The sequence below is a fragment of the Squalius cephalus genome (genome assembly GCF_949319135.1).
Source record: "Squalius cephalus genome assembly, chromosome: 10".
NCBI classification, from domain to species: domain Eukaryota; kingdom Metazoa; phylum Chordata; class Actinopteri; order Cypriniformes; family Leuciscidae; genus Squalius; species Squalius cephalus.
Window position 1 is genome coordinate 19953804 of NC_137131.1, and position 14319 is coordinate 19968122.

The 14319-nt window shown below is 36.4% G+C and overlaps 1 protein-coding gene across 2 annotated transcripts in view; it reads right to left on the bottom strand.

The window, feature by feature from the left end:
• Nucleotides 1-5224: 5224 nt before the first annotated feature.
• pik3r5 (phosphoinositide-3-kinase, regulatory subunit 5) overlaps nt 5225-14319 on the bottom strand; it is a 35608-nt gene continuing 26513 nt past the window's right edge. Inside the window, exons 11-18 of one of the 2 annotated variants that reach the window (XM_079883219.1) lie at nt 13063-13188; nt 12634-12765; nt 12113-12206; nt 9295-9371; nt 9087-9180; nt 8554-8636; nt 7916-8031; nt 5225-5886 (exon numbers count right to left, since the gene is read on the bottom strand). In XM_079883219.1, the coding sequence (XP_079739345.1) occupies nt 5739-5886; nt 7916-8031; nt 8554-8636; nt 9087-9180; nt 9295-9371; nt 12113-12206; nt 12634-12765; nt 13063-13188 (870 nt within the window). In that variant the 3' untranslated portion in view covers nt 5225-5738. The remainder of the gene's footprint in view (nt 5887-7915; nt 8032-8553; nt 8637-9086; nt 9181-9294; nt 9372-12112; nt 12207-12633; nt 12766-13062; nt 13189-14319) is intronic. The other variant, XM_079883220.1, reaches the window with a different exon arrangement.

Consider the following 14319-nt stretch of genomic DNA (forward strand, 5'->3'; position numbering starts at 1 on the left):
ATACTCAGTAATGTATTTCATCATGACCAGATGAAATCTCTAAATTATCCAAGTTGACAGAGTGTGTTAAAGGGATACTTCACCTCTGGGAAGATGAATGTGTATTTAAAATAGGTCATTTAAGTAGAAGAAATGTGAAGACATTTTTGAATTTGGAGCTTTCTAGACTGAGAAAAGCCAGAAAATGTATTTTTGGCTCATGTGGATGAAAGACAACAACTCCCAGAATGCACTTGCTTCGCTGCCTTAGGAGGCCACGCCTACCGGTAAGAGTGCGCACTAGTTGAAAACAACAAGGCTTAGCCTACGTGATGAGTTTGCCAGGGATCTCTAGAGATCGCCCAAAATGTCCGGGATTCGGCTTTTGCGTTCTACAGTTGCCATTCATTATGTTTACTGTGGCGAGCAGAACGAGGCTGACGGCCGCGGGAGAACGACGCGAGGCCGGTGTTACTGAGACGCGCCGGGTCTCGCATCTCTCACGGAGGAGCGGGAATTTTCTTAGCAAGGGTAAAACGCACATCAACCGATCACTTGTTTAGCGTTCATGTAAACACTGCATTCAGATTCACCAATCGGAATGAATTCAGTTAGACTGAAACAAAAGGTGAGCTGCATGTAACGTTAAACAATGAATGGCGACCGCAGAACGCAAATGCTGAATCCCGGACATTTTGAACGATCTCGCCCGCCGGACAAGTCCGGGAAAAGGAGGATGGTTTTCCCTACTTACTCAGCTTTCTCCTACTATTCAGCTTTCTCCACAGAACAAGAGCCTGCTAGCTTAGCTTTTGACATTTCGTCTACATCGAACGCACATGGCACCCTTTAGCGTCAATATGAGACGCAGATAGATATGGGCCAGAAGGCGCCTCCTAGCGGTCTAACCCTAACCCTACCCCAGACCTAAACCTACCCATAACCGAACAAAGTTCTGTGCGTTTCATCTTGACGCTAAAGGGTGCCATGTGCGTTCGATGTAGACGAAATGTCAAAAGCGTCAGTATATGACGCCCTAGGATGAGAATGCGTGCATTATGATCAACCTGTAAAAACTGCTTTAATCAGATCATTGTTTCTGCCTAAATTAATACATGATGTTAGCAAAGAACATCTTAGAACTGTACTTTTCTGACATATGGGCATGCACAGTCACCTCTCTGACAACAAACTTCTCTATACTCACACTAAAAATGCTGAGTTATTTCAACCATGTTTGGGTCAAATATGGACGAACCCAACCGTTGGGTTTAATATTTCATTTAAAAAATGTCATTTCATTTGACCCAAACATGGATTGAAACATCTCAGCATTTTTTCTGCCTTTTCTGTAATGCTGCTTTGAAACAATATGACAAGCACTATACAAATAAATGAAAAAGGTGAACTTGGTTTTAAAACAAAGTGTTGGACATTTTATTGATGCAGAGATGTGTGTATTTTCTAAAATGGTGCAACTGCTTTTTACTGCTTAATTAGAAGCACCACAATTAAACTTTGATTGTAAGAAAGGGACTAAACAGATATTTTAAATGTTATTTTAAAGTGTATTGCCAATCAGAATCAGAACAGTGTGCATTTAATAAAAAAAAATAAAAAAATAAAAAATGGTGTAATTGTCTCCCATCACGTAATCAATAGTTATATGCAGACTTGTGGTCTTTGCACTCACTTGAACACTTGGGCTAAATACAGGAAATACGTCATGTAAGTAGACAAGTGGTCGAGTGTAAAGACCACAAATGTGGGTACTGGGACAGGCCCGTTGTTTTTTCCACCCTGAATCTAACAGTTATAGTAAGAGGCGTGACATTTGACTGATAAGAGCACTTATCAGAATAAGGGTCTTCATAGAAACAGGAGCTTGGACATACTACATTCGCTATTATCATGTGACTTTCCAACGTCAGTTATTGCGTAGCTTCACTGCCAATTATAAATCCTCTCCCATTGCCTCATGGGATAGTAAAGTGTCCATCATATACACACTTCAGAATTTTGCCGGAAGTTGGTCATCCAGGTACTTTTTGCCTACTCTTTTATGAGTACCTTGAATTCGGACATACTCCTTTTGTCACATATGCTTACTCTTTTTCACCTATGTGTAGTATGCGATTTCAGATGCAGCCAATGTGTTTGTCATAAAAATAATTCCATGATGGAACAAAGGCCTGGGAAGTCTTCCTGGCCGTGACATGGGGTATAGACAATCCGAGAACAGCCTCTCGTCAACAGTCCTCACCTTGAAGAAGGCGAAGCAGACAAACTGCTGGGTTCATATTCGAGACTCTGAAGGCAAGTTGACCTGAACCCATGTGCAGTTTATTTACACAAAACATGAACAAACACAAAATAAACAAAGACATGGCTTGAGCATAAAACAAACACACCAACAGAAGCTATACGAACAAAGCTAGACAAGAGATATGGGAACATGAGGACTATTTATATACACCAAGACAAATGACTAAACAAGACAAACCTGAAAGCAATGAACACAATCAACCAATCAGAACATATCAAATGATTAATTTCTAAATCACACAAGGTCCTTAAGCCTTAAGCGAATAGGGCTTAAGGGTATGTTTACACGACAACGACATGCTTAAAACTGAGAAGTTTTTCCTTTTAAACCTGTTTTCAAAAGTTTGCGTTTTCAACTAAAAACGGAATACTTTTTGGTGGTTAATTTACACGACAATGGCATTTTGGGTGCCTGAAAACGTAAACTTTCGCAAGCGGTCTCCGTGTAAACAACAAAAACGCGAATCTGTGAAAACGATGACATCATGCACATGCGTATTACGTACAGATAGCACCGACTGTTTGATGTGCATTATACATCTGGAAGACGTATTTTTAAGAGTGTTTGCTCATCTGCAATACGTCTATAGGACGTTTCCTGTCAGATGTCAAATAGACGTTTAGAAGATGTCAGTTTAACATACATTCTAAATCATTACATCTTAAAGACATCTTCTAAACGTCTATTTGACATCTGACAGGAAACGTCCTATAGACGTATTGCAGATGAGCAAACACTCTTAAAAATACGTCTTCCAGATGTAAAATGCACATCAAATAGACGGTGCTATCAATCTATAGTGTTTCATCGCCATCTAATGGCCTGGCAGCAGATTATAGCGTTTTTAGTCGTTTTCGCGGATCCGTGTGAATGGGGATCGTTTTGACAATGGTGTCGTCTGTACGCGGAAAACTCAAAGGAAAAACTTCTTTGTTTTAAGCATTTCGTTGTTGTGTGTAAACATACCCTTAAGAAAGCACAAGACATGATCACATGAGGGCAAGAAATCACATGACAAACAGGAACCATGGCTATGAGAATTTCAAAATAAAAGACATGAAAACATAAACTTGAAACAAAACCAAAAAACAGACATTCTTTAAGCAAAATCGTATTCCTTATTCCTCCCTTTTAATTTTGGAATAAAATATGACTCAGACATGTTATTGACCGGTTTTGTGAGATGTACCAATTTACTATTACTGTTATTTTTTAAGAAGAATAGCTGTGAAGAGTAGCAGCTGTGAGAAATGCTTGTGCATGCTCATGTGAGAAAGTTTTATTAATAATAAATGAAGACAGGCATCCAGGGCTGACCCCATTACAAATCCTTTCAGAATGATCTTATTTCCTATTGACAAAGGTACTATTTATCCTCGAACTTGATCATAACTGACATAATCCATTTTTATGTGCACATTCAAGCTTTTACTTAATGGCTGTTTTTTTTTAGTTGTTTTTTTTTATAGCCAGTCATCTTGTGACTTAAAAAAAAAAAAATATATATATATATATATATATATATATATATATATATATATTTCTAATAACATAGAATGGGGTAACAGTTCATAAACACCCTGAGCAAAACAAGGAACATGAAAAGACTGTTGTTTTAGCAGACAGAGGTGTCATTGTTTAGTTATTAACCTGACATTTGATCATAAGAATGCCTCTAAAAACTGCAGGGCACAGTGGAAAAACCAAAAGCAAGCATTTAAAGTTTTTGTAATTTGTGATGACAGGCGCATTAAAAATCACCTCCATGTAATGCGTAAAACATTGGTTTATTATGTGACTAGGGCAGACTTCTGACAATTGCCAATAATATCATTGTGAGTCATTATGTAACCATATCCACAGACTTGTGAGTAGTAGTTTAATTTGAATGGGACTTTATTTAATATATTTTTTTATTTGACATGTTACAGTGTACAAATATAAAAACAATGAATGCACCTGATGAATATACACATGAAAAGTACCACGTTAGTTCTCTGGGATGCTAGGATCACAAAAGAAAAAAAAAAAATACATTTTGCATAACAGTGTACATTTCAGTAGCACTGGTCATTAATCTGTACCCACAACACTCTTTCCAACATGTTGTCACATCAAAATGAAATGTAGTATGGACTGCACCTACACATTTTAATAAACAAATATTATTTAAAAACAGTCTGCCCTGAGAGCGAGTAAAATCCCTCAAAAATGTTATTTTTTTATAAAAACACATACATATGTACATTGAACACCGTTGCTTGATAAGCTTGCTAAAATATATACAAGTTAAGTGTTTGTAAAATAATCAGGAGAATTTTTTTTTGTTTTGACAGTTATACTGATTATTTTAGATTATAAATATTCACATATGCTAAGAAAGAAAGAAAGAAAGAAAGAAAGAAAGAAAGAAAGAAAGAAAGAAAGAAAGAAAGAAAGAAAGAAAGATTTCAGTTTGTTTCATTTACAAACTGCGCCAGTATTACAGTGTACTGAATGAACTGTCTTGGTTTTTTATTGACTAGCGTTCAGCCTCCAGCGGCCACATGGGTAGAACTCAACAACTGCTTTATAAGGACCTCTATTGGCCAACCGACCAAACTACAAGAAGAGGTATTTAAACCAGACAGGCTTCAAATGGTTTTAAAGTCATAACACCAAATATAAAACAACAGAGAGGATATACAAATATATACAAAAACAATCAATGAATACATTAGATTTTTTTTTAGGGACTATAATCTGAGGCTGGACTGTCTCAATTCTCTGGCCAGACTGAAAGTGGAAAGACTGTAAATGAACATACATTATATATATATATATATATATATATATATATATATATATATATATATATATATATATATATATATATATATATCCTGAGAATTTTAATTATAGCTACATAAAATAATTACATCATATATACAAACAAATTATTGTCCAGAGTGCTTATTTGGATGCTGGTTAATATGTACATTAACAAGAGTATTCTGGTAGTTAGAAATCCATGCCAGTTGAATAAGAACCAGGACAGACCTTGTTCCAAATAAATCCAGTAATAACATCCCATATTTCCATTCATACCAAACCTTGGTTAAGGATGACTCAGATTTTGGCTCATAACCAAATTCAGATGTTAGTCATAAGTCCACAAAAATTGTCTCAGTTTGCCCACCGAATTATATTCAGTAGGATGTACCCTTAGAAAAAACAACTTCTGATCCGATTATCCTAATCTCAGAAGTTTGAAGCAAACCACCCCACATGTACATAGACATGATGCACATATAATGTAAAAAAAAGGGATATTTTACCCAAAAGTGCATCTTAGCTTTTGTCCTGAGAGTTGATATGCAAACTGGTATGAATGTTTTAACCAGACTTAAGGCTTCTTAGGCTGGAGGTCTGAGTTAAAGCCTGATCTTGGGGTTTAAGGCTGAGGTCCACTGAAAGTGGCAATAGGGAGGCAAAGAAGAGAGCAGAAGGTTGGCTGCAGAGACTGGGTCTGAGATGTGAACACCCTTCCTTTCGTCCAATCAGTCGAACTATCTGGCTTATAACAAACCGATACCTCACACCTGCAAAGAAAGAAATCATTTTGGGTTGTTTGGCATTTTAGAAGTGCTCGATGGAGTTTACATTCAAATACTAATATACAGGGTCCAAAAAGTAATTGCCGATGGCTGGTACATTGAAAAAAGTTTACCGGTTGTTGGCCACAAAACTAGTTTTATAACAAATATTTTTAGTGTCTCTATGGCAATGGAATTATGAAACTTTGTGACAAACAGTGATGGTCACTGACTCACTTTCAGTGACAAATGCTTGTTTCCATCTCACAGTAAAACATGAACATTTCATGATTTTGTTCCTTATTTTATTGATTATTTTTCTCGTTTTGCTGGCTTAATGCTGAAACAAAATTAAGGATGAAATACTTATATTGTGAAATATCACTACAATTTAAAATAACTTTTCTTAAATGTAATTTAAGATGGCAAAGCTGAATATTCAGCAGCCATTAGTCCAGTCTTCAATGTCACATGATCCTTCAGAAATTCATGATCATTCTAATATGCTGATTTGATTTGGTGTTGAAAAAGGTTGTGCTGCTTAATATTTTTGTGTTGCAGGATTCTTTGATTTGATTCTTTTTAAAGGAACAGCATTTATTAGATTTTTTTTTTAAACAATGTACAGGTTTATCTGTCATTTTTAATCAATTTAATGCATCCTTGCTGATTTTTTAAAAAATATATATATTTAAACTAATTAATTACATGATGTGCTGATTAATTAATCGCAAATTAATCACATTACTCTAATTCATTTGTTAAAACGGTTAAAGACATTTTTAATGCACATTTTTCTGTAATTAATTGCGATTAAAGTTTATTATATATACAGTATTTTTATATTGTAATCAATTTAAATGTAATCTCCAAATTAATGTAGAAGTCATTAACTTATTTAAAATAAAGACTTTCTACATTTATACCAATACTGCTACTGATGTCTCTATGAAATCGTTTTTTTCTTAATTTTAGTCTTTAATAATAGCCATTCAACATTACAGTATAATTGAAAGCTAACAATTTTAACATTTATTAGGCTTTAAAAAAATATAACAACTTTTAATTTAAGTGACCTTAAAACAATCTTTACATAAACCCATTATAATAAATGTCACATTTACCTGTACCCTTCAATATATCAGGGCAACATTTTTTCTATTGGCCCAGTCAGACAAGTTCAGATTTTTGCTTGTCCTGTCAAAATGCAAAATGTTTTTGACCCATGTAACCTTGTAAACAGTGCTTTAAGATTTTCAGGTAGGTCATTAACACCAAGGATATATACAGAAATTGAATAAAGATATTAAACACTTCACAGTCTTCACTGCATAAATTATAAATTAAATATTATAATGATAGAATTAAATAAAGATGAATGCTTATTAAAGCTACAAATGTTATTCAGTCTTTTTATTTTGTTCTTTGATTATCATTAATGACAGACTGTAGCAGGTTTATTAGGCTGCTGTAACTTTAAGACCTGCAGCACATGATGCGGAGCTGAAACTCATTTTCCCACAACTTTTTACGTTAATTTAAGACTTAATTTAACTGTGACTGCGAGGATACTCGACAAAACTGGCGTTTTTGCATTATTTTAAGTGTTTTTGTCCGTTCAAGCGATGTCTGAAGCGGCTATCTGTGCGCACGAGTCGTGTGTGTTACACAGACAGGAGATTCACAGGATCAGTACAGCACTGCGTTCTCTTTTGTGTCTTATTGTGTCTTGAATGGTTTAAAAGCATATGCATGAATAAGAGCGTGATAATATAGTAAGCCAAAGGATGACAGGATTTTTTTATTATATTTTTAACGCGTTAAACTGAAATTAATCGCATGAGTTAACGCATTATTTTGACAGCACTAATATACATACATACTGGACGCAGTAATTAAAGTAGATTACTCCAGTAAAAGTATAAATATGTAAACACTTGTCTTACTTGTCTATCTACCACTGCTGGGAAGGAAATAAATATATTTTCTTTTTAGCCAAACTTTAGCATAAAAAGCCAACAAAAACAAACTGTACCTGGTCACACTCTGCAAAATTTTCTTCTCATCTTGGTCCAGACAAACTGCAAAGGTGGTGTTGCAAGTTCCGCTAACCTGAACCTTATCCACTTTTACTTGTGTGGTGGTCAGTTGCTGGAATACAAACAACATCATCTGAATAAAACATTAAAATACTGTAACTTGAATCTCCCAAATAACTTTAACATTCATAAACATTTTAACTTAATCTATGCAAGAATATAAGAGCTTTGCGTATTTTCATACTCAGTATAATCTATGCTTCATTTATTTATTTCAAACATTTGTAACAAACAGTATATTTTTTATTCAATCGATAACAAAACAAGATTGAGTACAGTCAGTGTGTGGTGTAACTGAACCAAAGAGTAACCACTAGCACTGTAAAAATGAAAGTGCAACTGACACCAAAGACACAAGGGTGTAAAAACAACAGCCATGTCGTGTAAACCGGTACAGAAACAGGTAAATAAAAACCAAAATGTTTGCTCTTGGTAAAAAAAAAAAGTTGTTTGTCGGCTGCTACACATTGCTGCAGAAACCACACGAGAAAGTAACTGAAGGTGTTTGCAATAAGTTTGTTTCAGGCTGTTTAAACCGCAGCTTAGTTTTCTCCCATACTTCCTTCCTGCTCACCTGATTGTAGCCTTTCTTTGATTTAGAGTTTTGTCTCTTCAGCACTTCTGTCATTGTCAAATGAAGGCACTCCATTTTAGAATCTAAAGAAAAAGAAATAAAAAAATTGCAAGAAATTGCAGCATTTGAGTGCAGTACAAGCAAATATTTATATTCATAACTATTGGAAACATATGTATAGTACTGTATGTGTATACTCTGCAGTTAAACACGATTATTTAATAAGTTAAAATAATTGATGGCTTCAACAAAAGCATATACAATTGATTAAAAACCTTGTAGCTCACAGTAGGTCTGTCTTTAAAGTTATCATTAAAAGTTAATTCCCCTATGGTGAAAATGAATGGGATTTTTACTGTGTATATACAGTGATGCACTCCTTTTTTACAGTGCAACTGTGATTTTACAGTTTATAAGCATATCAATTCATTTCATTCATCATTTCAATCAATTTAAATTTAAACAATTAACATTCCTAATTAAAATATGTTTTAAAAAGTTCTGTCTAAACTGAGCTCAATGTTATTTTCTACCTAGTTCCTCAGGATTCCTGCAGGCTTTTAACAGGTTTATGGAGGTGCAGGACTTTTCTGACATCGTCTTCTGACTTCTACCACTGACATGTATCTGAAAGTAAAGGCAGAAAAAGAGAGAGGGTAAATGAAAATGGGATTACTTGCATCAAAATGAAAATGGATTGTCATTTGAAACTAATCAAAACACTGGAATGGTTCGTCTTACTCTGTTGTAAGTCACTTCCAGTGACAAAGGAACAGCCTCACGGTCTCCATCAATGCCAAATCTCTTACTGGCAGCACCTGCAAAATAATAAAAAGATTTGATTCCTTAGAAAAGAAGTCAAGTTAGTCACCTTAACTACAGCAAAACACAATACAGCTATTATAACAGGATCCGAAAAGTTCTTCTTCCTTTTTTTTCATGACGCATAAACATTTTTGATTAGTCTGAATTTAAAGCTGCTTCCGTTGCTCAAAAATATATTTTGAGAAGCGAAGATTTGCTACTACCCAAAAAAATATTTCAGTTAATTATGCAGATAACAGGATGCTGCACAATGACAATGTGTAAAGAGCAATACACGTACTAAAAAGCCCTTTCGCATGACTCGTGTCAGCGATTCAATACACTGTCATGCGCCGCTTTGACCTCCATATGCAGGCAGAATTATGGAAGGGTGATTGTACAGGGTTGCAAGATAGCAAAGAAACAGAAGTAAAAAGTGTAAACAGTGAGCACGTACATGCCAAAAAAATGATGACCAGTCACAGGTGATGCAAATAATATCATTGGTCATCTCCTAGCAAGGTCACATATTAAGGAATGGGTAGATTAGATGGTAAGCAAACAAATTAGTTATCATAATCAATCCGTTGAATGCAGGAGAAAATGGCAGGAATAACGATCTGAGCGACTTTGACAAGGGGGGGAAAGGCAACTGGATCAGAATATCTCTGAAACGACAAGGCTTGTGGTTGCTCCCGGTCAACAGTGGTGAGAATTTACCAACAGTGGTCCGAGGATTGACAAACCATAAACAGACAACAGGGTGTTGGGCACCCAAGGCTCACCGATGGACGAGGGCAACGCAGGCTATCACATCTGGTCTGAGCCAACAGAAGGTCTACTGTAGCACCAGTCGCACAAAATTTTGAAGATGGCACTGGGAGGGATGCACAACACACAGTGCATCACACTCTTCTGCGTATAGGGCTGAGTAGCCGCAACCAATCAGCTGCAGAACTGGACTTGGAGCAATTGAAGAAGGTGGTCTGGTCCAATGAGTCCGTTTTCTTTTGCATCACATGGACGTTTGCGCCGTTTACCTGGGGAAGTGATGGAACCAGGATGCACTGTGGGACAATGACAAGCCGATAGAGGTAGGAAGTGTGATGCTCTGGGCAATGTTCTGCTGGGAAACCCTGGGTCAAACATTCATGTGTATGTAAATTTGACACGCCACCTATCGAAACATTGTCGCAGACCAGGTACACCCCTTAAAAGTGTGTTCAAAGTGTTGCTATGGCCTCCAAATTCCCCAAATCTCAATCCAATTGAGCATCTGAGGGATGTGCTAGACCAACAAGTTCAATCTACGGCGGCTCCTCCTCACAAACTACAGGACTTGAAGTATCTCCTGCTAATGTCTTGGTGCCAGATACCACAGGACACCTTCAGGGGGTCTTTTAGAGTCTACCAATAGCATATTAGGCAGGTGGTCATAATGGTTTGGCTCATTTGTGTATAATTGCTTAGAAAGGAAAATTGTCCTGGGGTCTCATTTATAAAACTGTGCGTAGGAACCTTACTAAAAGTGTACGTGCGCCCGAAAGCCAAAAATGGCGTACGCAAAAAAATATTCAGATTTATAAAACCGTTCGTACGCCAGAACCTGCGCAGAATTCACTTTATAAATCCCAGTCAGCGGAAGATTGTGCGCACATGTGTCTCCTCCCCGAATTAACCATATATGGAGCTTACAACGCCTAGTTTTACTATGCAGATCATCATTTGCATATGATTATTCATCCACGTGATAACGTTTAACGGTACAAGACACATTCCATTAATAAAAATCAAGTAGTTGTCTATCCTTGCCTTGTTTTTGAATACATAAATCAAATAGTGTAAAATACATTTCAGAGAAAGTTTTTCTCAATCTTTTCCACTGGCCGAATTGTATTTTTAATTGATTTATATTTTTAATGGAAACAGATAGGCCTTGGGCATTATTTGCACGAAACTATTTTCTCAGACAATCTGGTATTATCATGATAAGCAATTATCTCTGTGGTTAAAACATTAAAACACAGCATGCCAGAGGAAAAATGTTCAAAAATATCGCATCCACAACAAATATTTCTATTGACTGAATTTGAATATAAAAATGTTGTAACTTCTCAGTAATGATTTCATGTTTAAGTGCTTAACTCCATTAATTTGAATGGCATATTTAATCTAAATGTTTATATCAGAAGTAAAACATAGTTTAAATCATTATTTTATTTATTTAAACTGTTATTTGCGTCAGTTTCACTAAACGGCCCAACGCGCTCGCTGGCGCGGACATTTAAGAAGGGATGGATATTTGCTTCAAGTGACAGGCTTGGTGAGTGAAATTATATTTGTATTATATATTTGTATTATCTTTCTGTATATGTTTAATTTTCTTTAGATTTTCTGTCTAAAAGTGACCAAAAAGACACTTAACTCCAGCTCACCATCGGTGTCGCCAATTCCCTTTGTCTCCAGAATGTGCGTACGCACGGCTCAAAGTTTGCTTAAAGGTGCGCACATTCTCCCGTCAAGTTTGTTTTTTATAGATCACAACCTTTGCGTGGGAACTGGCGTACGTACGTTTCCAGCCCCGTTTTGTGCGTACGCACGCTTTATAAATGAGACCCCTGGTGATTGCTTTAATATACCCATGGAAAAAAGGAAAGGAAAGGAAAACATACTAAGCAAACATCAAATGATGTGAAATTGGCCATTCATAGAAACAAAGATCTGACATTATATCTTGTTGTTTGTTCACACTTACCCATGGCCTTGATGGCTCTTGTACCAGCTGTGTGGCCCAGCTCCAGAGAATGAATAAACACTTCAGTCCGTCTCTCTCCTCCAGCTAGTGTCAACTATAGTCAAGAATAGGAATAAAATGATTGTGAAACTATTGGATTGCATATGGTCGCAAAAGATGCAAGACAAGTTACAAAATAGTCCAGAAAAGATGAATGAAATACTGTAGTCAGTAGTTCAACACCAAGAAACATCTAAAAATGTATGTAGATGTCACGAGCATGTCTTAAACAATTTCTGCAGTGAAACTAACAAATTTGAATGAATGTATAGTTTATTAAAAACAAAAAAACAAAAACAGAACCCATTGGAGAAAGATGCTCCACATATTGATGGCTATACTGACAGGCTATAATATATAATAGATTTATAACTTAAAAGTCTATATATTTATTAACTTTTTATGGTACAACTTTAAAGTCTTTGACTGGAACTGCCACAGAATGAGGAAATGGCTGGAGGAAATGGCATGTTTTTATTCACCTCTGCTTGATAGAGCTGAATGAGGGCAGGGCGGGCAGCAAGGCGGCAGTAATGGAGCACCAGGTCAGCAAATATTGGTAAACGCCCCTCAGCAGCGCCCTCGGACAAGTCTGAGTCAATCTTTGATGTTTGCTGTTAAGGCAAGAACATTTGATGCAAATACATTGTTCATCAGTCATTTGATATGGGGCAGGGGGTAGGGGGGCATGGTGATAATCAAAACAATACAAAACACACTTTCACACACGCAAGTTCCTCATATGAATGGCTTTATGGGATGTGGTTTTTTTGTGTGCGTGTGTGACCCTGCCAAAAACTGCTTGCCATATAATGAAAGGTTTACTGATGTTTGCTCTTCTTACTAATTATTTGGAAATGAATGCATTCTCTGTTCATGTGAATGAGTTTGTGTAGTCGTGAGAGTATCACCTGGCACAACACATTAACGGGCAGGTCCAGCAGGCTCAGAGTGTTCCGCTCATACCAGGGATCCAGCATTCCCAGCAGATTAGCTATGTCATTAGTGCTGTCCTCCGTCCCATTCACACTGAGATCCTGTTGATAAATGAATACCAGTGTTTCTGTATAAAAATCTTACATGTGAATGTCTGGACTAACAATTGAATGAAAAAGAAATAATCTTTGTTTTGACTTCAAAGTGTGTAACAAGTAGTGTTGGACTTTATTAGCTTATCTTAGACCAGGAGCAAAAATGTACATACATATGCCTGATGAAACCTTAGGTTAGTTTGTCTTTAAATGGTGCCAGCATGACCTGCTGGGGGGAAAAAAATCCCAAATTCCCACTAAAACCATCAAGAGAGACCAGAATATCTTAGCCAGGCTGGGATACCATCTAGACCAGATTAACACCATCAGAGATGTGGTTTGATATCCAATTAAGCAATGTGGCCCATACACACTAAAGGATCTGAGAGAGATAACCACACTTAAATGTGGAAGTAAAAATCTCCTAAATTGGTGATTCAAGTGTGTCTGGAATACAGGAACCACATGTGAAACTGTAATGATTGACGCAGTGATAATTACAGCCATGCCATGTGGCTGCAAACACGAATGGCAACAGTATAAGCAGTTTGGTGTTTTCTACTTTTCATCATAGTGAATTTAGTAGTTGCATTTACTGCAGGGCTGGTGAGAGCTACGGTAAAAACTGGTTCTGTACACACTTTGCAGATTTTAAGCAAATTCAGCTGTTACTACCTAATTTTTCATAAGTGAATTTGGTGGTTGAATGTGTTGTCATGGCAGTAAAATTCTGTGTACCGAATAGGAATTAGCATTTGAGAAGAGAAGTGAAAATTTGGCTGCAGTGTGTATGCACCTGTCCAAATTGATGAGATTTTTGCAGTCAGTCACTTCTTAAGCCTGATGAATAAAACCTAAAGCCCAAAGTATACTTCAGTTTTGAAGCAAAAACTTCTGGACATAGCTGAAAGCATAGCCTTTCTTAATATATACCCACTTTTTTTGAACGATAACATTTTGTTGTTTTTTTAAACTAGAATTGCAATTGCTCATCAATGTGGGAGTTTATTGTTGTGGCGTCTCCAGTAGTTTGTTTCTGTCTCTTTAATTTCTTTTGGACTTGAAACAACACGCTGTGTGGACCAGCTAATGAATGCAAAATTTATATTATGCTGATGACAATTATTTTACACACTT